At 41.3% G+C, this 22,158-nt stretch overlaps 1 protein-coding gene across 6 annotated transcripts in view; it reads left to right on the forward strand.

Moving 5' to 3' along the window:
• The window catches only part of THRB (thyroid hormone receptor beta), a 161,418-nt gene that overhangs the window by 96,935 nt on the left and 42,325 nt on the right, over window positions 1–22,158 (forward strand). For 5 of the 6 annotated variants that reach the window (XM_037383288.1, XM_037383287.1, XM_037383290.1 and 2 more), the window contains one exon: window positions 12,655–12,719. In XM_037383288.1, coding sequence (XP_037239185.1) covers window positions 12,713–12,719 — 7 coding nt within the window. In that variant the 5' untranslated portion in view covers window positions 12,655–12,712. Of the gene's footprint in view, window positions 1–11,325; window positions 11,438–12,654; window positions 12,720–22,158 lie in introns of those variants that run through there. The other variant, XM_037383293.1, reaches the window with a different exon arrangement.

Genomic DNA, 22,158 nt, shown 5'->3' on the forward strand with positions numbered 1-22,158 from the left:
GAAAACTGCAATTCGTTGAATCTATCCAGTATGCTGCGCCACTGGAAGCGCACCCCATTTTATCACTGTCTTGCCCCTAGGGCTCCATACCAGGGCAGATCCAGTATTTTCCTGCTAACCTTTGAAGTCATCTGTGCTGGATGTCTTCAAGTTTTCTTTGAATGGTGGTTGTCCCTCTTTGCAAGCTGCATCCCTGAAGGATCTGTTCTGCAGATGGCAGATACACAGGAGCAGGAGGCAAGGAATGAGTCATTAAGGCCATGGCTTTGGCGTTTGGTAGTGGAGCCCCCAGATCTGATATCCTTGGGAATGAAATGCAGCGTCCAGTTTTCCTGTTAGACATTCACACAAACAAAATTTGAAACTAGAACAGAAGGAGAGACTGGAAAATTGGCAAATTGGAAAGGAGGAGAAGGGAGAGAGGCGAGAATTATGTTTTAAAAGAAAAGTCCGGACCATACCACTAACTCAGGAGAGCCAAGAAACTGATGCCACCCTGGTGTTAACTCGATCACATACCATTGTGAAGCAGTATAGTACTGAGAGTTTAAAGAACTTAGTAAAAGGCGTGGATAAGATCCCCCCTTGTATTTTTGGTGCACTGTCTGGGGAAAGTGGGTCTGCTCATACCAGGGTTTTGCTTAGGACAGCGGGAGGATGCTGCTTCCATAGAAACTTCCCTCTGCCCTCCTAGGACCCCCAGTGCTACTGCTTTGACAAATACATGCCTTAAGTCCCAAATACTTTACCTCTGTTAGGGGTTGAATGCAGGCAGTGGTGAAACTGGAAAGATCTGAGGGTACAGAGCCAACAACTGGCGAACCAGGGAAGGCGAAAGAGCTGCAGATGTCCAGCTCCCACCTTGAGCAAAGCTGGTGGTGCAGGACAGGGCTTTACAATTGAATTTCCCCTGCTTGTTCTTTCCCTGCCATTCTCCTGGAGGCTTGGGCTGCTTGTGTGTCGTCTCCAGCGTGAACCTCTGTCTGTGTGCACCTAGGCGCAGGCCATCACAGTGCTCTGCTTCTTTCAGTGATTTGGTTTTCTCTGTCAGTCTAAGCTTTTGGAACATCTGCTCAGAGCCTTATCATCTCAAGATCGGTCACAGATGGGTCATATAAAGATGGGTCATATAATATTAAAGAACATTCAGAATACAGCTGTTAGGAATATCTTTCTGAGTCTTAATTCAGTTCCATTGCTGCATCTTTGCCCCTCCTTTCTAAGCAAATGCAAGCTTTCTGATTGCATCCTTCCTCTCTGTACAACAGCTCTACCTATTTATTGGGCTTTTGATGGCTTCTGCCTGACAGGCTGTACTGTCCCTGAAGACCAATCCAAAGGCTACTCATTAAAAATTTAAAAGCCACCACTGCGTCTTCCATTCTGCTTTGTGTCGTTCTGCAGTTCCCTCATCTTCCTCTGCACCTGTAAGCTTTGTCTCGCAGTGGAAGTGCTAGAAAAACAAGTGCAGATGTGGGGTGCTCTGCTGAAGTAGGGTACAAAGACTGGGGGGTGGCAAGGTGAGCTCCCCAGGCACGCTGCCCGTGGAGGTGTGGAGCTGCTGAGATCGGCGAGGAAGGCGTCGGGTTGAATGCAGTGGTAGGAATCTGGCAGCAACAAAATGCTGTACTGGAATCTTCCAGCTGTTGAGTCATGTCTTGGTACCCTGTAGCCAAAGGTAAAATGCATAGATGACAGAGCAGGCTGAAAAGGTTGATTACAGCTTCCTCACTGGACAGAAAGAATGTCTTTTGGAAGGGTTGTGTAGGTCTTATTAAGGTGTGCTCCATAAACTTGTGTAATTTTGTAGACTTTTTTTTCTGGTGGGAACAAGGAAGAAAATATTCAACATCTAGGCTAATCTTGGATTTTAGTATTATTAACGAATTCCCAGAACAAAGTCTATGTGGGAAGTCCAGCTTGCTAAATCTGCCAGCTTTCATACGTGGTCTTTATTATTTATTTGACCAATAGTTACGTTTAGGTAATTTAGCAAAGGTGTGGACTTGGGTTCTTGCTGGAAATTTATTCTCATTTCTCATCAGTACTAGATTCTTGGCTTTATTTAGTACTAAAGGGAAATCGACCTTACCAATTGATATTGCTGTTCTCTAGAACATGCAGCAAGGACTTTTTAGTGCCTTTCTTCAGTGTATAAGGATCCAAATACAAAAAAAAAAGTTGTAATGGATTGTGTTATCTTTGGGGGTGGAGTTTCCCCCCAGTTCAAGACTTACAATCTTCAAAGGTGTTTCAAAAACCTTCAGAAATCATTTTAACGATTAAAAAGTAAGTTCAGTGCACAGAGTCATAAATACTCTAGTTGATTGCAAAAGGCATAAAGCCCTGGTGTGTTCCGGTGGGGTGCCGTTTTATGAGACAGGGTGACCCTCGTCTCCCTGCCCTTCCCTCCTTGCAGGGTGGGCTCCTGCTGCTTTGTGCCAGCTGCGGTGCTCGCCCACCACCTCACAGGGCTCAAACCCAGCACAAAATGAACCAGCAAAGAAGTGGGTACTTTCTGCAGGGTCGGTGAAGCGAGTCAGGTCATGCAAGGGGTAGAAGGGGAATGTACTACAGAGAAAAAAAAATCTTTCATGTCCATCCTCAGTTTTTATGGTGTTTTATATGAAGGTATTAAAGTGTGCTCTCTGTCGTCCCCATGCGTAAAACTCCCTGTTCCCCATGTGTAAGATCTTCTCTATTCCCTTTATTTGAAGCTTTTAATATAAAGCGTTGCATTTCATGGAGCTCTGCTATGCAGCAAAGTAAGCATTGTGGTGATAGGTATTTTCTAGAACTATCAGCATAAGTATTTCTTTATTAAAAATGATTTCAAAAAACAAAATAATGCCCAGTCTGATTATATGCAAGAAACAAAAAATGCCCTCCCACGTTTGCAGTAAACTTTAATCCATTAGACATTAAAACAAAATCACCTAAGGAAAGCAGCTTAACTCTTCTTTATCTTCAGCAACTAAAGCAGTTTTGCAGAGCCACCTGTAACTCAGAGTGGTTCAACAGCTCCCCACTCATGACCCCGTACAACCATACCAGGAACTAAATAAACCCTACTTACTAGCAATTAAAGTGATTTAATTTAAAACGCAATGACAGATACATAATGGATTAATTACAAAATAAGTAATTAGCAAATAGGATGGAAAAGGTTAAAAGGTTGTGGACTTCTGTTGTTTGTTTAAGAGAGATAGCGAAATCATCAGCGATTAAACTTTTTCTTTATTTTGGGGCCTGACTATTATTGTTAGCTGTAAATGAAGCAGCAGACGAGAGGTTCAGAAAAAAAAAGAAGAAATTGCTGTTTTATCGGACATACTGAAAGGCCATTGTTGACACTGAGGCTATGTGATTTGTTTCTAGTCTGCACTCAAAATTAGGTTGGCTTCTATAATGTTTGTATTTAATATTAGGATATATGCCTCTTCTGAAAAGAAGTAGTTGTCCTCTCCACTCTCCACAACGAAGCCCCAGTGAGGGCAGGAAAAAAGGTGCAGGGAGCGAGAGAGGTTAGAGCACACCTCTGAGGCAACTCTGCTGCCTTAAAGAATAAATGAGTGAAGTTTTTTGTTGGGAATACACCATAATGTGTTTGTTCTCCAAAAAATGAGGATAAAGAAGAACAGGACTTTTAATAGGGTAACTTCTGAGCTGTGAAAATCCTCAGCTGAATTCTAGTTAACTTCATGCGGTTCTGGTCATATATACAGAGCCATTGCAGAGGGTGCAAGCAATCTTCTGTTAAAATAAGCAAGGTAAGAGCTTCTGCTTCATTTTCACAGGTATTATTCCTTCTCTCCATGACTCCTGTCTGCCCAAAACCATAAGCAAATGGGCGTTTAGATAGTTTTAATAGTCATATTTTATAACCACCAGCTTATTGCCAGGTAACTTGAAACCCTTTATTTATTTATAATAATTACAAATATATTTATGTATCTACAAAACATGTGGTTTATATTTTGAAATTTCAGAGGGGATGTTTGCAGAAAGCTTTTTCTAACTTGAGCCTGGTTGTTAGTGAAGTAATTGAATTTTTTCTTTTGAAAAATAAGCTTTTGGGTAAACCTCAGAAATATCAATATGGGCTTCTCCATTTCAAAATATCAATTAAAACCAGGCAGGAATTCTCCTTTTTAAATATAGCTGCCCTCTAACCTAATCACATATCCACCAGCAACCGTTAGCATAATTTAACCAAATTTTCCATAACAGTCACATTCTTCCAACATCCCTTGCTCTCTTTTGAGCACGGTTCTCATGCGCTCACTTTGCTGTCACTTTACCAAGCCATAGTTAACTCTCAACCGATACATGTTAGTCCAGCCCCTTAATCATTTAACTTTACTGTCCGTACCTCCTTTTCTATTATTCATACTTTTTTTGTGTCTCTGGTGCCTTCATCGTGCCTCCAGGGATATTATCTGCCTTACTGCTTGACATGAGACCTGAACCTGCACATCCAGAAATGCCCTGTCCCCTTTTGGTGTGTGTCGCGCTGTCAGCATCTGTCTTATGGGCATTTCCCTTGAGCTGCTCCTGCAGTGGCAGGCAAAGGCTCCAGGACCACCAGTTCGACTTGCAGAAAGGATCTGCACAGATTTTTAGCTAGCCTTTACCCCCCCACACCATAGGTTTTGCTGGCTAGGGATACAGATTTCAGAAAACAGCTAACTTCTTGTTCTGCTCCGTTACCTTAATGTTGTTGAAAATAAGCTTCTTCAAAGTTTTCCCCCACTTACAACTGAATTTAAGCCATACGTTTCAGGTCTGGAATCTGTGTAGAACATTTCAGAATTCAGTGGTTTTGCAGTTCAGCTATCAGTTTTTAGGACGTACAGATTCAGGTTTGGAAAACTCGTCAAGTTGCAAAACCCATGAGGCTAAATCCATAACTGTAACAGCATCTCTTGTTCTCTTTTCCAAGGGTCTCTGCAGAGTTCTATATATTTGCACAGTGTAATTCAAGGCCCACAATACAGACGATGAGTTTTCAGTATTTAGAATTATTTTTTAAACTAAGCGGTGGCTCTTTGAATGTCTGGTTAAGAAAAGCAGAAAGCCTAAAGCTGCATTAATTCTGCTGTTCATATCTGAATCCCTAAGAATAGCTCAAACAAATGCCAGTACCAATCTGTAGGGTAGTACTTACCCCTATTCAGAGTGACATTTGTAGTTTAGAACATACTCACTTCTGCTTCACTGATTTTTTAGACACAGCGTATATAAGATGCATGGACAAAAATGCATTTCTGTTAACAAGATTCATCCTGGTATCTCCCCTCCTGACATTTAGAAAACACTCTTTTTTTCTTAATCCATTTCATCATGAGGGTGGAAAATCACCAGTTTCAATGAAAGTCTTTGAAATTTAGTATCTTTGGGATTATCTGCTGTTAGTCAGTTGTAGGGATTTACTGGGTAATTCAAGACAGCCTTCGTCTAATACACGCTTCGCAGTGAGTAATAAGAGAAATTAGCATCGAAGATAAAACTGTCCCTGGTTGAAATCTCAGGGAAAGCTAATGTTTCATGAGTTGACAGAACAAAACAAAGAAGAAAAGTTTTATGTCTGAACAGTTGTGTGAATGGAACTCCCATACGCTGGAGGATGAACACGTAAGCCATGAACACACAAAAAACACAGGAATAAACACTTAAATATGAGGCCTTTATCCCTTTTGCATTTCTAGCATGCTTGGCCCTCCAGGATGCTTGTTCAGCTGGAAATTTATGCAAGTAGGTAGAGGTCTTTCTGAACTAAGGTCTAAATCTGTAACAGTATAGACATAACTTACACAGATCAGCTACTCTTTGGCAAATCTGGCTAGCTTGCACTGTACCACTTCATGTTAAGAAAGTCCCCCACAGGGAATAAAGCACTGGTTATCAAAATAGTTGCTAAACAAGGCTGCTTCCAATTCTGTGCTCCTCTCATGCCCTCCTGTGTACACATGTAGTAGGCCAAAGCAAAGTGCTAGGGAGCTGATGTTTCTGCAAGGGGATGAAGTAAAGCAAAGAGAAGGCTACGGTCCACGATGCTGACCGAGTTTTAATCCAAATATAAGAAGACTTCTTAGAGCCCTTACATCTTAGGGCCAGTTGACAGCTCCGCACCGTGATAATAAGTGATTTGAGATACTCTGTAAGTGAGATAACATTACTCATTTCTGTAAGTCCAGGACTAGAGAACTGTTACGTACTCAGTTTTCTGCTTGATGCTTAGGTGGTTTAAAGGTAATGTTGCAGTCTTCCCCCGTGCACTTTCGATGATACCGATGAGACTACCTTTCTAGTGTGTCCAAGCTGCTGGGAAATGGACAGAAATGCTGACACTCTTTTTGGCTATGTCAAAATAGATTATTATGTTTTCCATTAGCTTATAAACAGATATATTTACCCAAATACACTAAGACATTAAGTTTTGATGAATTCATAAAACCAACTTTTATCTTGCTTTTATTTTGCATTATTTAATTTTGTGGTCCTCTGTCTATTTTTTCTAGATACATTCAAAACAACAGCTTTATCATTCAGCCTGTCCTGCAAGCCGTATGCCAGAACTGAAGTCCCACCAGTGGGGGACTATAGGAGGAGTGACTTCGTCCATCTAAATTAACTTTGCTCATCCTGCAGTTCTGGTTATTGAAGCACAAAAGCTTTCAAAAGACCCTGTAAAGCAGTGAGGTTACCGTTATTATTTATCAGGCTTATTGTCTGCATATAATCATTTTCTGGCTTTCATGCTGTAAAAAAGCTGCTGATGCCTGCACAGAGACAAGGACATACCATATTATGGTCTGTCTGACGCAGAGCATCCATAATCTTGACTTGTTAGTGCTCAGCCATTTTTAGAGCATTTAAGAAGCAAGTTTAAATAGGAAATTCTGAGCCTAAAAGGTAAACCCAGTACTCTGTTCTAAAGAGCACATTGAGTCTGTGTGAGGAGGAAAGAATAAGGTTACACAGAACTACTGGACATTCATGTTAGAAAGCTTAGTAGCTCCTTGCCTTTTTGATCGAGTGTTTCAAGATAGATTGCAAGTGTTTATACAGATAGTGCACCGTGGTTTTGATTTTATGCCTTACTGCATGTTTTTGTGTCCTTGTGAGTTGAACTAGACTAGTAATAAAAAGCACGAGTCGAAGTCCACTTCTGAGCTTGTGCCTACAAGGGAGTTCTCATGGGGGCTTTTTGTTAAGCATGTCTAGAAAACTAGATAGGTTGTCATTTCTCGTACAAGGCACAGTTGTTCAGTGTGTTTTACAAGGGAGAGAATACTGCTTGCTCATTATATAGGTACCATGTACCATAAGGCATAGTCTAGTACATTTTTCACTGAGTATGTATTAATTCAGAATCTTCTGTATAACTCTGCTCTAAAGCGCTAATTTTGCCTTGCTATTAAATATTGAAATGTTAAATATTGAAACAAATCTGAAAGTTCAGTTAGGCATCAATACAGCCTAAAGGCTACCTTGTCATTTTTCCTCATGTGGAGTTGCTTCTTTGATTTTTCACTAAAGATGAAGTTAAAAGCGGGAGCAACTTTCATGGGAGGGAGTTTGCAGAAAATGTTTAGATGACACATCCCATAATTCATCACTCCCAAGCCAAAACAGCCCCCGAGAAAAACAAAAGTGCCATAACTTGTGCCAGGGCAGAGTGTGAGGGGCTGATGTCCTGGGGCACTGGGTCTGACTGCTGGAGCTCTGCCCTGTGCCCCGTTACAAACCCTGTGTGCTCTGCTATCCTGCTCCTCACCCTCGCCTGCTCCTCGCTGCATCCCAGGACCTGGGCCCGCTCCCACCCACCCCCGGGGTCTGCCAGCAGCCCTCCCCTCCTCTGGGCACAAGGCTCCTCTCCCTGGAGGCAACCCAGCTCCCAGCGAGCCAGGAAGGGCGAGCGTTGTGTAAGTGTTGTGTAAGAGTGCCGGGGATAAGCCAGACATTGGGTCCTTCAGGTGGGGTTACAGGAGGGACTCAGGTGGAAGATCCGGGTCTCCCGTAGCCCTCCCTCTGGCTTTTGAAAGGGGATGTCAAGGGACAGGCTGGTGAGGGGCAAGGAGCTGGGCGGCTCATCAGTGCTTCTGAAAGGTGCAAAATCCCCTTCCCCGCCTGTTGCTGCCTTCAGAAGAGGTGGGAAGCAGCAGCGCTGGTTCCCCCAAGCTGTGCCAGGGCTTGCCGGGCAGCCTGCAGTTCACCCTGCGGGCAGGGACCGGGATTCAAATGGCAAATTGCTGTGCCCCCCTGCCTAGGGCAGACTGGCAGCTGCCATTAAACCTGCAGCAACAGGGTAAGGTCAGAAACATCCTCATCCCCAGAGCAGCGCAACCCTTTATATAGCCATTGGTCATCCAGTGCGTTTGTATGGAGGAGGAGGCACTTGGTGAGAGTGGGAGAATGCTTAACCACACTCATTAATGTTAGTTGGTTAATTGCCTTTCATTATGGGAGAAGAAGTTTTGCACTAATTGGTGGTACAGCTTGACAGCATTTCTAGATTGGAGACCAAAGCCTGAGAATTAGTTCCAAATAGCACCTTTTCAGGCCAGAGGAGATGAAGATCCCAAAGATGTATTTTTTTTTTTTATTTGGGGCAAAATAGGGATATTCTTTTCCTGATGCAGGGCTGTAGATCTGAAATGTAACTTGGTATCAGAATGGAATCAACATTTTGCTACTTTTATTTGAGGTATCCGATACAAATGTGAGCACTACCTTGTTAAAGAAAAGCAAGAAAAAAAAGTAGGATTGAACTCTGGTGATGGAGAAAGATCACACTACCTGCTCCGCGGCCTCGGCTCTCTTGTGGGGAGATCATGTAGGATGTGAGATAGCAACCTCTGAAGTTAGTGCTGCGTGCTCAGGGCTTGTGACTCACAGCCATGAGACCTTGGGTAGCTTTGTGGGCAAAGAGTGCTTGACACACAAAAAATAATCTAATGAAGCCTGCTCTCTGTGATGTTAGCAAAGCTTACCCGTAAAAATTGTGTCACTTCTGGCAAGAAAGAAACTTACTCTGCAACGTCCATGAAGACTCCCAGACATTATTGGCCTGATGTGGTGGAGCCTCGCCTGTGACTCACGCGCGCTCTTCCCATTTGTGTCTGTTCACGTTGTAGACTGAAGAAGAACCTGATTTCCTCCAACGTCTTCCACATATGTGCCTTCAAGAGAAATTTGCTGTAATTAATGTAGACACCAGTTACTCTGCTTGCTTATTTAAAGTAGCAACCGTGCTGGGCTTTCAGAAGATGGTCAAGGTTTTGGGTGCCAGAACAGATAAATAGTTCTGTACCTCCACAGTGTTTCTGTCCATGCGCATCATTCCTTAGAAGGAAAAAGCAGAAAATTACTTCTGGCATATAAAGTGTGGGATAAAGGCCATTCTCTTAGAGAACATTTAAGATTATTAAAATCACCGTCAGGTACAAAGCAGGTGTTACAAATGAGCTTGTTTACTGTGGTTCTTTCGGTGGTTGCTAAATCTGCCTGGTGGAGGTGCTAGGTAGGTGGGATGCTGTGCATTCACAGCACCACCAAGACCTGCTCCGAGAAACTTAATGTCTGGGAGGGTGCGAGGAGAAGAGGATGTACTCTCTCCATTTTAAACTGTGGGACACAGGAGGACTGTGCCAAAGCCAGATACGTTAGTGTAATCCTTTAAACAAAAGACTATCTTTTCCTGCAGTCATTTCATAATTAGTTTTTTTACACAAGTGACAGCTGCCTTCATGCCAAGTCCTGCTCTCATCAGGGAAAATGGCAAAACTCCCAGGATAGCTAGAATATTTTTTTTATACATAATTCATTGAATAACTTTGTATTTCTCCTCCCCCCACCCCTTTTTTTAATAGATCGGTGCAAACCCAGTAATTTTAGGGTTAGTAACTAATTATTTACAGGATGAGCAGCATTTTTATTTAAAATGCTCAATTGTTTACTGCAAAAGCACTTGTGTGTCACTGAGTCACCAAACCACAATGAAATTCTGGGAAATGGCTCATTGTTGAGGTTCACGGGGTCCCATGACATGGGGTGTGTGTGTGTGTGTGTGTGTGTATGTGTGTCAGAGTCTGATTCTAATTGGGAGGCCCGATCTAAATTTGTATCCTCTTTAATCTTCTGATTGACAGACTGTGAAGGATTTTGAAGTTCCACAAGATGTCAGCAGCAAAAGAAAGATCTTGTGTTGTTGCCTCTGGTTGTGTTGTTTGTACATGGCAAATACCAAGCGGAATATTTGCTTTTCCCTGAAGAGTTTAAGGAGATACTGTCTTTTCTGAGAAAAGCCCAGGCAGTCTCGGGTGGTTTCCTTGGGAGAAAAGACAAAGAGATAAAAAAACGTTGTAACATGTGTGCTGGAGGATATTTTACCAGTCCCTGCTGTAAAACTTTTGGTAGGTTTTACCATGCGCTTGCTTTACAAATACAGTCAACATTATGGGCTGAGGTTCCCCCCGCCCCCCCCCCCCGACCCGCCTTTTTTTTTCTCTTGGGTTTGCTTTGTTTGTTTGTTTGTGGGCGTTGTTTTTCTTTGTGGAGTGTTGGTGTTATTTTGTTGAATCCTGAAGCAATTTGAATCTTGGAGGAGCAATTAATTTAGTTTGAAGATTTCCCAGATATGCCCGGCTAATGTAATGAGGCATAAAGCGATGAAAAAGACAGGGAGCACATTACGGAGGAGATAATAGAGCTGTTAATTGAGAGGGTCGGGGTTTGGGTGGGAAGCGCCCGCCGCAGCGCTGCGGTGCCCCGCCGCTGCGGGCTCCCCCGCTCCCCTCCGGGCTGCTCCCGCGCCGCCGCCAGGGGGCGCCACCGCACCGCATGGCACCGCACTGCGCGGCGGCGGGGCCGGCCGGGGCGGGCGGGGCCGGGGGCTGTGCGTGAGAAAAGCCGCGCAGCGGGGCAGTACCGCGCCCGCGGGCCGCTCCGGGAGGGCTGGCAGCGGTTCTCTGCTGCGGCCCTCCGCTGCGGCCCCTGGGTTGGGGGAAGGCCCTGGCTCCCGCCCCGTCTGGAGTAGCGGGACGCCGAGGGGCACCTGGGGCGAGGGGCCGGGGCGGTGCGGGGGCCGCAGGGCGCGGCGGGGCGCCCGGCCGCCATCTTGTGGAGCCTGCGGAGGGGCCGAGCTGCCGGCAGCCTTCGGCCCGGGCGGGGGGGCGGGGGCTGATGGGCTGAGGTGGAACTGCGAGGCAGCGTCCCAGATGCATTAATTACACGGTACATGCGATTGCTGCAATTCACCTGCTTTCTCATTCTAGCGTTGTAGTCTGTGACTAAATAGAGCAGCTGTCCTTTCAGCCTGCTGTTCGTGGAGGGTGTTTACTTCAAGGACAAGGAAGGGAAGCGCTCCCCGTGTGAGGGGAAATACTGACAGGGCTGTGGTGCTGCATGGATGGCGAGAGATAAAGATCAAAAGGTTGTTAACGTGTACCAAAGGACAGTTTCTTAACGTAAAATGTCGATCAGGGCGATCGAAGAGAGGTTCTGCTTCCCCTGTGCAATGTCACTTGCGTGCAGACGTTAGAAGATACGCGTTTCCTGACAAGCAAGCGAGCGTGACTGATCCCAGGCTAGTTTTCCACTGGCATTAGTGGGGTCAGTTGTAGGCCCGGGATTTCTTATTTAAAAATTCTAATGAGATCTTGTCTCTATTCTGGAGTAATGCCTTTAGGATTGTCTCCACTCGGATTGGATTGTTGGCGCTTAAACCAGGGAGCGAGCTGGGATCATCCAGCGGCACACTGTGTTGTGGGCTGGGGTGGCTGAAGGAGGGAGTGCTGCCTGCGATGCCTCTGTTTGAAAAACATGGCTAGTATGAGTACAGATACTGCAGAGAAGTACGATGCTATGACTGGTATCGGTGACTTTCTGTCCTGACACAAAATTAATGTGCAGGCCTTCAGACTTTGCTGCCAGACAGAAAAGGAGCGTGTATGTATGGACATATGAATGGGGGAGGCAATCTAAATACTAATACCATGACTTCAGGATGCCAAATACAGTTCCTTACAGCTGCAATTATCTCCTTAATAAAATCAAAGATGCCATTGTTCAGAAGTAATAAGCACATATGAATTACTTTTCTGCCAAATGAGTAAAATTACTATTTACATCTCAAAACTTGTAGAAGTTGATAGACTTCAGGTTTTCAAATGATTGAGGAAGAATCAGTGTACCTGTAGACAGCGAATTTCTAATCTCTGAGTCCTCTATTCTTACTGATATACCAATGGGAGTATATCATTAGAAACTGTAAAATAAAAAAATCAGCTCCTAAAGTTACTCATTGGACCTAAAGGAACTTCTGCAAAAAAAGTGAGGTGAGGCAAAGTGTTCCATGAAGTGGGCAGATGCATTTCTTTTCTACGTCAGTAGCCACCAGCTTTTTGACCTTACTTCCAAATCCCTGTTACCCACAACTCTTCCAGTCCACCAGGTTTTGGACCTGACTTGCACTTATCGCCTCATGCAGTTAAGCAAGGTGCATTGAATTTAATTTGTTAAGCCATCAAATGTGGACCGTGGTATTCAAGATCCAAAATGTTCCATCCTGTTTAAATGTTAATAGTATTCTGCAGATTTGCATTTATGGATGTATTACATGAGATTTTTTTTTCCTTTTTTTTTTGGCAGGTGACATCGGTGACGGAAGAAGAACGAGAATGATTACATATCCATAACTCCCAGCAGTATGTCAGGTAATTGTATTTTGTAAAAGCATCTATGCAGTATTTCTTGCTTTGCTGGAGTTATTATTATTAAATGTTTACTGCAAAATACTGCTCTAACAAACTCTGAATGCATTGGTGCTGGGAATTTAAATTTTTCCTCTACCCAGAGCATGGAGATGTGAGGCACATAGTAATCTTCCCAACATTTTTCTGCTGAAACTCTTCTCGGTTTTCCTTCAGAAACAAAGTTGTGTTTTGTTTCTAACGCACATTCCAACTTCAGGTTTTTGGCTGAAACTGCCAGTACAGTGACAGTTTCTGCTGAGTACCTTGGCCTAAGTTATTTTGTAACGTGGACATATCCCCTGAAGTTCAAAGTGAGACAGTCAAACTCATTTTACATAGATTACCAAATACTCTTCAGACATAATAATTGACTAGGTCTGCAGGTGGGCTGAAGACACAGAGTTGAAATGACCATTAACCATTTTAAGTCTGCTTAACCATCTTAATGCTGCCAGCTGCAAAGCATTTGAAGGCTGTACATAAACTGTGTCAAAACCCCCATATATTCTAATCCCAGAACAAAATGTGTAAAAAGATGTACTTATTAGAAAGCCAGAAAATTTCAGACTTCCAGATTTTTTTTCAGTATTCATCAAATTGCTTAAGAAAAGAAAATATTCTGCTGATACTGTTTGTCAATGTATATTTCAAGAGCCAAATGCCATAAATGGGACTTTAAAAGCCTGTTTGTAAAATACAGCATGTGCTATATAGGGAAAATTGTGACAAACGAGACTGATTCCTGGTGTTATGCTCAAGGGATAGTTTATTTTTACTGACTGGGCAGATCAAATATCCTTTCCTTTTTCCCTGCAAGGCTCCCATCCTTTTGTATTGGCCAGCAAGGGGTAACAGTTGCATTCACCAGCAAAGCTGGTCTTTTAAGTTTAGGGTCCTAGATATGAGGTAGAAAGTAAAACTCATGGGGAGAAACGGAGTATAATTTAAATGCATGCTTTCAGAGTAAAATGTATTATTTGATAATATGTAAAGATGTGTCACCTGACTTCTGTTTTTATGGTTTCTTTGCTGTCCATTGAAGCTGAGGTTAGGCACAAGATGAATGTAAGATGGAGGCAGAGGGCACTGAGGATTTTCATGGAATGAGGTGAAATACCTGACCCTTGGTTGGTGTGTTGGGCTCTGAATTAGCATCACTGCCACATGAGGGTTGGGAAGGAGTTAGTAGCCTTAGGCTGCACTGGCAGGGCCACTAGAGTGTTTTTGCATTGTTCTGCAGGCATTCTAATTTCATTTAGCAAATACCTGGTTTGGAAGAATTCAGAGCACTGACATGTAACTCAGCCCCTCCAGCTCTCTGTTGTGCTCTCTTCTGTCTCATGTTAAATTTCGTTCTTCGACCTTTTGCTACAGGGCTTGATTTTGCTGTGGTTTTGGAGGGAGCAATTAGTAGCTTGTGCTATGTGATGGCAAGAGATGGGGAAGGAAATGCAGTACAGGCGCTTTAACCCCACCTTACCTGTTTGGAGTGTAGCTTCCTATGGAGGAGAGTTTTAAGGAGGATTCCCTTTAGCAATCTAACCAGACCTGTCTCCCTGGACTTCCCTCTGGCAGGGAAGCTCTGCTAAGCTTGGTGAAACACAAAGCCTAATTGGGAGGACCTACATTTTCTGCATTTTTTTTTTTTTTTTCAAACAAATGGGCAGAACAAATGTGTGCAAAGAAAATAATTGCCAGATGAAAAAAAAGGTTCAGTGCAGAAGACGACTGTTGGTACAGCTGTAGATGCCCAGCACTTTTCATTATAAGCAGTTCATATTTTCTGTTTCTCATTATTGGAATGAAATTCCCTACATGAGTGTGAATGTGAAAAGAAGCATGGATGAAATAAAAATCTTTCAAACTCTATAAAAATGGCATAAATGCCACAATCCAGAGCCAGACAGGACTCCTTTCTTAATGAATGGAAATGAAAGGTTAGATTCTGTTACTGAGTCATTGGAATATGAGAGCAGAATCTAATCCAAAACCAAACCAGTTGCCTAAAATAATAGGCTGTAGTATTCTGATTTTTTGATAATTTCTCTGCCCAAATGTTACATTTTTGCTGCAGGAAGAATTTTCCTCCTCTAGGTACTGCCCAAAAGCCTCCAGTTTGTGCATCTAGAGGAACTTTTCTGACGGAAGACTGTAGAATTTGGCCTACATTTTGCAACTGCCATAGGAAAAATATTTTGAATATTTTGACATCTCAGCTTTAAAAAGAAGTACCGGTGTGGCAGTTGTGCTGCAATTGTATGTGCTTACACTCTTAATAGAGAATTCAAGTTTTCCAAAATTATTTTGGGAACTTCAAAGTTGTGGGTAACATGGAAGGATTTCAGAAGTGTAGAAGCCCTTGCTTAAAAGCAAATAAAATGAAAAATAAAAAGCAAAAGGAATGCACCAGGTGCAATCTTTGCATGCGAAAAGATAAACTGAAAGACAAATGTTGAGTTAATGAGGTCCAAACTACACTTCCTTTTTCTTAGAATGCAGTCAAAATAGAGTTCACACAGCAATACAGGTGGAGTTAATGAACACCTAATATTGGGTACTTGATGACGTTAGAAGCTGACATGTGAAAAGCTGGACCTACAGGTTTTGTAAACAGTGTGTTTGTCAGTGTACTTTTGCAACTTTACCAGTTGTAAGTGTCACAACTTGCTTAACCAGTTTTATGTACATGTAACTCAGATGATAACCAAACACTGAGAGAAAAGGATACTTCTGGACAGAGAAAGCTGGACATACCTCTTGCAGTTGAGTACTGAGTATATGCATTCTGTGCTCATAACTGAAGCTTAGTACATGGCTAAAATAAATAGTTTTCAGATGAGTGATCACACACATAAATGTAACAAAGCAAATCTGAAAGTTTACCTTTCCTGTTTTGAAACCTTATTTTTTTAAACACTCGTCTTTTATGATAAATGCTGCAGCAGATCTGATGCTTTTTAAGAACAATATTAAAAATGCATTTAGGAAATGTAAGTACAATACGTTTGGGGGTTGTTTTAAGTAGAAGTAAGTGGAAAATGACTGATTGGCCATTCCCCCCATCGTTCAGCAGCAGTTTTACAGTTGACACCAGCAATTAACTGTCCACAGAGTAATACTGGGGAAAAAAATCATAAGCATTTTAAAAATTAGTACCATCTCAGCAATAACTACAAGTTTTGCCATACATTTACAATAAAATAGAAAAAGAAGTTGGAAAGTATTATTTTCTCATTGAGAAGAGATAGTACTTTCAAATAAGTAAGTATCTAACATAGTTCATTAAAAATTTCTGGCTGTTTAAAAACTGTAGTGAGGCTTCTGGCTTTAGCACCACTATTCACTGGCAATAATCTATCACTGAATTCTTCTTTCTGTACATTTTCTCCCAAAATTCAGGAGAAGCCCCGAGAAAGACCTTTATCTTACTTCATTTACCAGAGTGAGAACTGAAGAAGGAATTCACAAATGGGTTCTAAAAACCAGAAAGTAGTATTTGTCAAGTACAGTAAATCTCATTAATTTCACCTTCGTGGCAGATGAAGACTGAATGTAAATAATGTAATAACGGTGTCAGTGAACTCTGCAGCAGCTCTTTCACTGACTTCAGGAAGGGCAGGATTTTACTCTGCTTTAACTTGGAGTTTCATAATTGACTCAGACTTTGTGCTTCTACTCTCCAATATTCACACAGTTCTATTTGATAATGACTGTAAAGTTAGATAAAGGTAGGAATTATAATAAAATTAAGTGCTTACATTAGGGAATATAATTTAAATGTCATAAATGCATATTTTCAGTAAGTAGCATTTAATATGCAGCATTTCTTGTAACAGGTCACTCCTTTGGAGAATAAAATTAATCCTTCTTTGTGCAACAAATCCATTTGAAACCCAGTGTCTCCAAGGGTGTTGCATGTACTTTACAAGAACTGAGAAAAGTAATAGGATAGGAAAGGTACCACCTTTTCTTCATTAGTCTTTTTCACTGTAACACTCATTACCCTGTAAACTTGCCATTAATTCAATTGGAAAATAGTTTGTTGTGTAGCATCCGTTGAGAAATTATTTCTCCTGAATTTCTATAATGATTTTCCTAGGATAATTTAATTTGACATACACCACTGTCTGCCACTTCTTGTCTGCCAGACCATGATAAAATCCAACTGACTCAAGTGTATTATTTCTTCTAAGTAATGGACACTTTAGAAGGACAGTAAATACTTTAATATAAGGTTTTGTTACGCCAGGATTCAGCAGCTTTGTAATGAGCTTTTGGGGATTTTCAAAAGGTTAACAAGATTTATATTGTGGGATGTTTTTGCATGAAGCTATGAATCACTCCATGATGGCTCTTATTACTTAGAAGCGTATTTTTGAATATGCAGTTAAAAATATCACACTTGGTAAGTTCTAGGTTACAGACATTCTGGTTTAATTTTAACTTTTTTGTTTTAAACTTTAATGTTTTTAAAAGTGCTTTCAAAAATACAAAAATTTCAAAAGGCAAGTAGTCTGTATAACATTTTGTAATGTTCCAATTTTTTATGCAATTCTTTAGTAATGTGATGGGGGTTTCTTTCCCATCACGAGGGGGGGAAAGGCACTCTAAAGAGGGGGGTTTTTCTTTAGGAGAAACATGTTTATATGTCTGTGTTTCTAAAGGTGTTTAAGTTTGGTATTTACAACTCAATGGATACCTGCTACGTTTTCGAGATTAAGATACACATGTGTTTCAGAAAATTTGGATCTAGTTAGATTTCACAAAGAACAGAGAAAAAAAACCATGTATTTTTCTAGCTTTGCAACATCTGCTAGCCATTTTCTTAAGTATGTTTCATTATGTTAGTGCTGATGTTTTTTTCCTTTTAATAGTCCATCAGTATACTTAGTCCCTTTCTAAAGTAATTGTATTTAAACTAGAGGTGCTTCTTTTTGATAATCTTCTTTCTGAAATCTATTTCTGATGGGAGCAGACTGTTGTGTTTGAAATTTTCAGTATCATTCTTGGACTGTAACACTGTGTTTCACTGCTGCCGTCAGTTAGGAGTACATAGTGCTGTCAATATAAAACATACTTGTTGATTTCACAGGCAGACACTTTTTAAAGTATTTAATTAAAAAAACCAAAAGGTCCTTATGCTTTTTTCTAAGTCTTCTCCATTAGCTTATAAAATAAAACACTTCCCTTTGTTGTGCTTGCCACAGGAGTTGCAGCTTGCCGTTTTATGGCCTTCATAAGCCTGACCACAGACTGCTGTTCAGTTTTTCTGATGATTGCATGTCAGAGCAATGAACTTACAGTACCTGTCCTTGATATACAGTCCTATAGGTAGAGAGGACTGTAATTATTTTGTGCCAAATATAAAGCTGCCAATGAAATGTAGGAAAGTTACTGTCCAATCAGGCATTTTCCAGTTATTTCCATATAAACAAAGTACCTTTTACATTCCCTAAATGCATTTCTGATGATGTTCTTTAAAAGCATCAGATTTGCTGCAGTGCTTATCATAAAGGAAGGTAGATGTTTAAGGAAATGCTTAAAGGTTGCCAAACATGAAGGCCAGGCTTTTAGATCTGCTTTGTTATGTATGTGATCACATGTCGAAAACTGTTTAGACCTGCACCAAGCTTCAGCTTATTTCAAGTTTTGAAGAATTCTCTCCTCACTTCTCAGTTTTTCTTTCTGAAGAAGTCTTTGACTGCATTATTTGGGCAAGTATTGTTTTTTGTCTTTCACAAATAACATATTTGTCAAGACTGATAGTTCTAGTACCTCTTTTTTTACCTGACCATTGCTCAAACCTCAGTTCTTGGACAGGAGGTGTTATTTCAAGACACTGGGTATCTCTTAAGCAATTCTAGAATTAAAATAGCTTGAACTGTTTCATCACCTTGAGAAAAAAAAAAAAAAAAAAGCTTCCATTATGTGCACATATCCCCAGGATTTGCTATTAGTAAACAGTGTCCAAACAGATTGTCCATTCCTCAGTGGGGAAGGGTGGAAGGTCTAATGTGGGCTTGAGGAGAGACCATGTGAAGTTGATTTGAAATCTCATGGCAAGAGCAGTACTCAGAATTGGGATTTTACAAAATGGTGGTAGTGATTTGTAGAAGTGATTTGAGTGATTTCCCAAATGGCTTCATTGTAATTTACGCATGTCTAAAGGTCTGTTTTATGGTATTTTGATCCATAATCTGGAAATGTTGTTTTGGCTTCTCCTATTTTAGTAGGTTCCCAGGCATAAATCACCTAACATGATATGGAGAGAGTAAAAATCCATTAACATTCCCATATTCACACAAGCAATAGTCTGCAAAATGAGTCCGGGACAGGTGGATTGCTGTCAGTTGGGCATCAAATTGATATTGTTTAAAAAAAACAGAGGGAGGTGGTTCTACACATGAGAGACAGACAGATACTGGAACTCCTTGCCAAAGGGTGTTGTGACTGCAAGAAGTGTATGCAAGAGGAGACTGGGCTTCACTTCAACGAGAGATCCCTTGGGTATTACTGCAGTTTAGGTAGGCTCCAGGGACTCAGGCAATCCCTTGGGCTGACAAGTAGCTAACGATTGGGAGGCTATTGGTGGGAACTCTCGTGTGCTTGCTTTGTTCTTACTGTTGCCTGGGTATCTGTTTATGGCTTCTGTTGGAGAACAGTAACCAGGTGAGCCATGTGGTTTAAACAGAGCTGCCATGCTCAGGTGTAGCTTGTTCTCAGGAAAACCCCCTCCCCCATGTTGTACAGAGCTATGAGAGGGTCAAATGTATTTAGCATCTGTGTGGCTGTATTTGTTAACATCACCTTTCGAGTTCCGTTGGGTATCCCAGCATCTTCCTGCTTTTTCCGATATAGCTTTGGTCATTCATTTCTTTCAGTATTTTTGTTGCATCTGTAGCTGTCAGAAGATCCCATGTTTGAGTACACAGCTCTTATTCATTCCTTTAAGGAGGGGGTTTCAGATAGCTCTGTACATACCAAAACCCTGAACCATTTGCTTCTCTGTGCTCAGAACCTGCCTCTGGTTAACTTACAGATGAGCTGTCACATTCTTCTGGATATTCTTTTCCTCTGATTAATTTTTTCTTATGTTTAGTAATTTGAGCATAATGTCAAGCCCAGGTTCTTGATGAGATAAGTATATGTCTAGTATTACTTTAATAGTTAATAGAAATTCAGTGTGGTTTAAAAAAGTGATTACACTGGTTCATGCTGAAGACCTCATTAAGGTATCTGTCAGCAAGAGCAAGGATAAAGCTATTACACTGTATATTACAAGTTTCTTAATGTTACCTTTTCTTACACATTAAAAGCTCTTAACAAAGTTTATTGCAAGATCTGCACACTCTTCTTTTATGATGATGTAATCTTTGAAAGATTGAAAATATTGAAATCTAATTTATAGTGGAAGCCATATTCTAAAATGTACTATTTAAATATTTTATAATACTGCCACTGCTGAAGTGAGTAACAGTGCAAAAGTCCTGGCTTTGTTTACTTCCACAAGCATACTCATACACACGTTTCTGAAATACTGGAAACCAGCCAGTAGTTTCAGTAAGACATCACTGGTTCCAGAGTCCCTTTCTCTCATTGTAACGTTTTTTCTTATAGTCAGTCATTTTTACATTTTAAAATTTAGGAAAGAAATCACATGTTTTCAAAGGTTTTATTTAGCACATTATATGAAGGCAGGGTTTGCATATTTATAAGAAAGAATCTGGCTAGTCTGTATTAGCTGTGTTCTACCCTTCTGCTGATTCAAGGATCACACATACCTAGTTTAAAGGTTGAGACACTCAGTTGTGAATGTTTCCCTGTTTGATAAGGAAGAATAAGGAGAAAATGCTACAGTGTTATTTGGGAGGAAGGAAGAGGAGAAAAGGGGAGGAAGGGAGAGGAGAAGCAAAATAATGGAAAGAAAATAAAATGCTGTGAAGAGACTTCAACAATAATGAGAATAAACTAAACCTTAGCCTTGTCTGGCAGAGATAATTTTATTACTCCCAGCACAAACGTGCATGAAAACTTCACATGCTTTTACTTACAGTTACTTTGCGTGCTTTAGAATGTTTGTACAAAACATGAATCGAGTTTTAATTTTGCTGGGGAGATGTCCTTTAATTGTAGCTTGCTTGCTTTTTTCTTTAAGTCGTTAAGTAAAAATCATCTAGTGATACTGGACGGGGTCCACACAAAACTAGGCTGCTTGATCAACCTACTATGCACCCCTCAGTCTTAATCCTGATTACATTTGCCTTAGTTGATCTCTCTGAAGCCAGCCCACTTCAATGTCCTTAGATGCTTGCATACTTCAATGTCTTAAAAAAAAAAAACAACCAAAAACAAAAACCCAACAAACCAGGAGTAAAGTGCTGTTGCCCTTGCTGCTCTGTTTTCAGTAAACTCGAGGAGGCAAAACTTTACCTAAGAATCACTTTTGTCAATTTTTTGTTTTACAATCAAGTAACTTTAATGACAGTTCAGAGACTGCTAATGTATTTACCTACTGCTACTATTTTGATTAGCTGCAAGCTGAAATTCTTACAGACTGAGAGCAATTTTGGAATGCAAAGTAACTCTTTGTTGTGAGAGGAAGAATCTTTGTAACTGTAAAAACAGCAATAATCTGGCATCCCAGAACCTGTTGATTTACCGTTTGCCTCAAAACTGGTAGCCTGTTGCTGAGGGTGAAAAAGAAAGGTTTGCAACTCCCCAAAATGTGTGAGCAATGTAGCCTCTGAGGAGCGGGGACTGCCTGTGTGGTCACACAGCAGCTTTCATCACCAATGGATCTAGCTGTCGGCTGGAGCTACTGCAGTATGGAGCAGTAGTGGTATTACTGGGAATACAAATGCCAGCCTTGAGTGTAACAGGGAAGATCCTGAGCTGGGAAAAACAGGTGTAGCTGTCAGGGCACAGCAGGGAGGATGTAATGCGCTGCCTCTAGGGTTGTTGTGGTGGGCACAGGGAACAGGCACACTTTTCGGTGTGCTTTTTGGTCCTGTGCTGGGCACTGTGAGTTTTTATCAAAAGTTCAGGATAGGTGCACAGCTCATTCCAGCAAGAATGCTGTCCTCCTGGCTGGCTGGCTGCCACCTCCATATTTCTGGAAGTAACAAGTTAATGGCTCCCTTCTCTTGAGAAGGACTAAAGAAGGGAGAGGCTTTTTGTATCTCTTCCTTTACCACTGTTGGCAGATACTAGTAGAGAGGTAAGAAAAAGCACGTATAACAGAGATGAAAACAAGTTAATTGTTCCATTTTTTTATAGTCTTTTATATAGTGACATTCAGATAACACTAAATATCTGAGAACAGGCCAACCTTTAAGTCATCCATTAGGAGTCTTGGCCTGCAATAAACAATTTCTGAGAGATGCTCCTCACCTGTCCTTTT

This window comes from Falco rusticolus, chromosome 4, assembly GCF_015220075.1.
Source record: "Falco rusticolus isolate bFalRus1 chromosome 4, bFalRus1.pri, whole genome shotgun sequence".
Taxonomy (NCBI): Eukaryota; Metazoa; Chordata; class Aves; order Falconiformes; family Falconidae; genus Falco; species Falco rusticolus.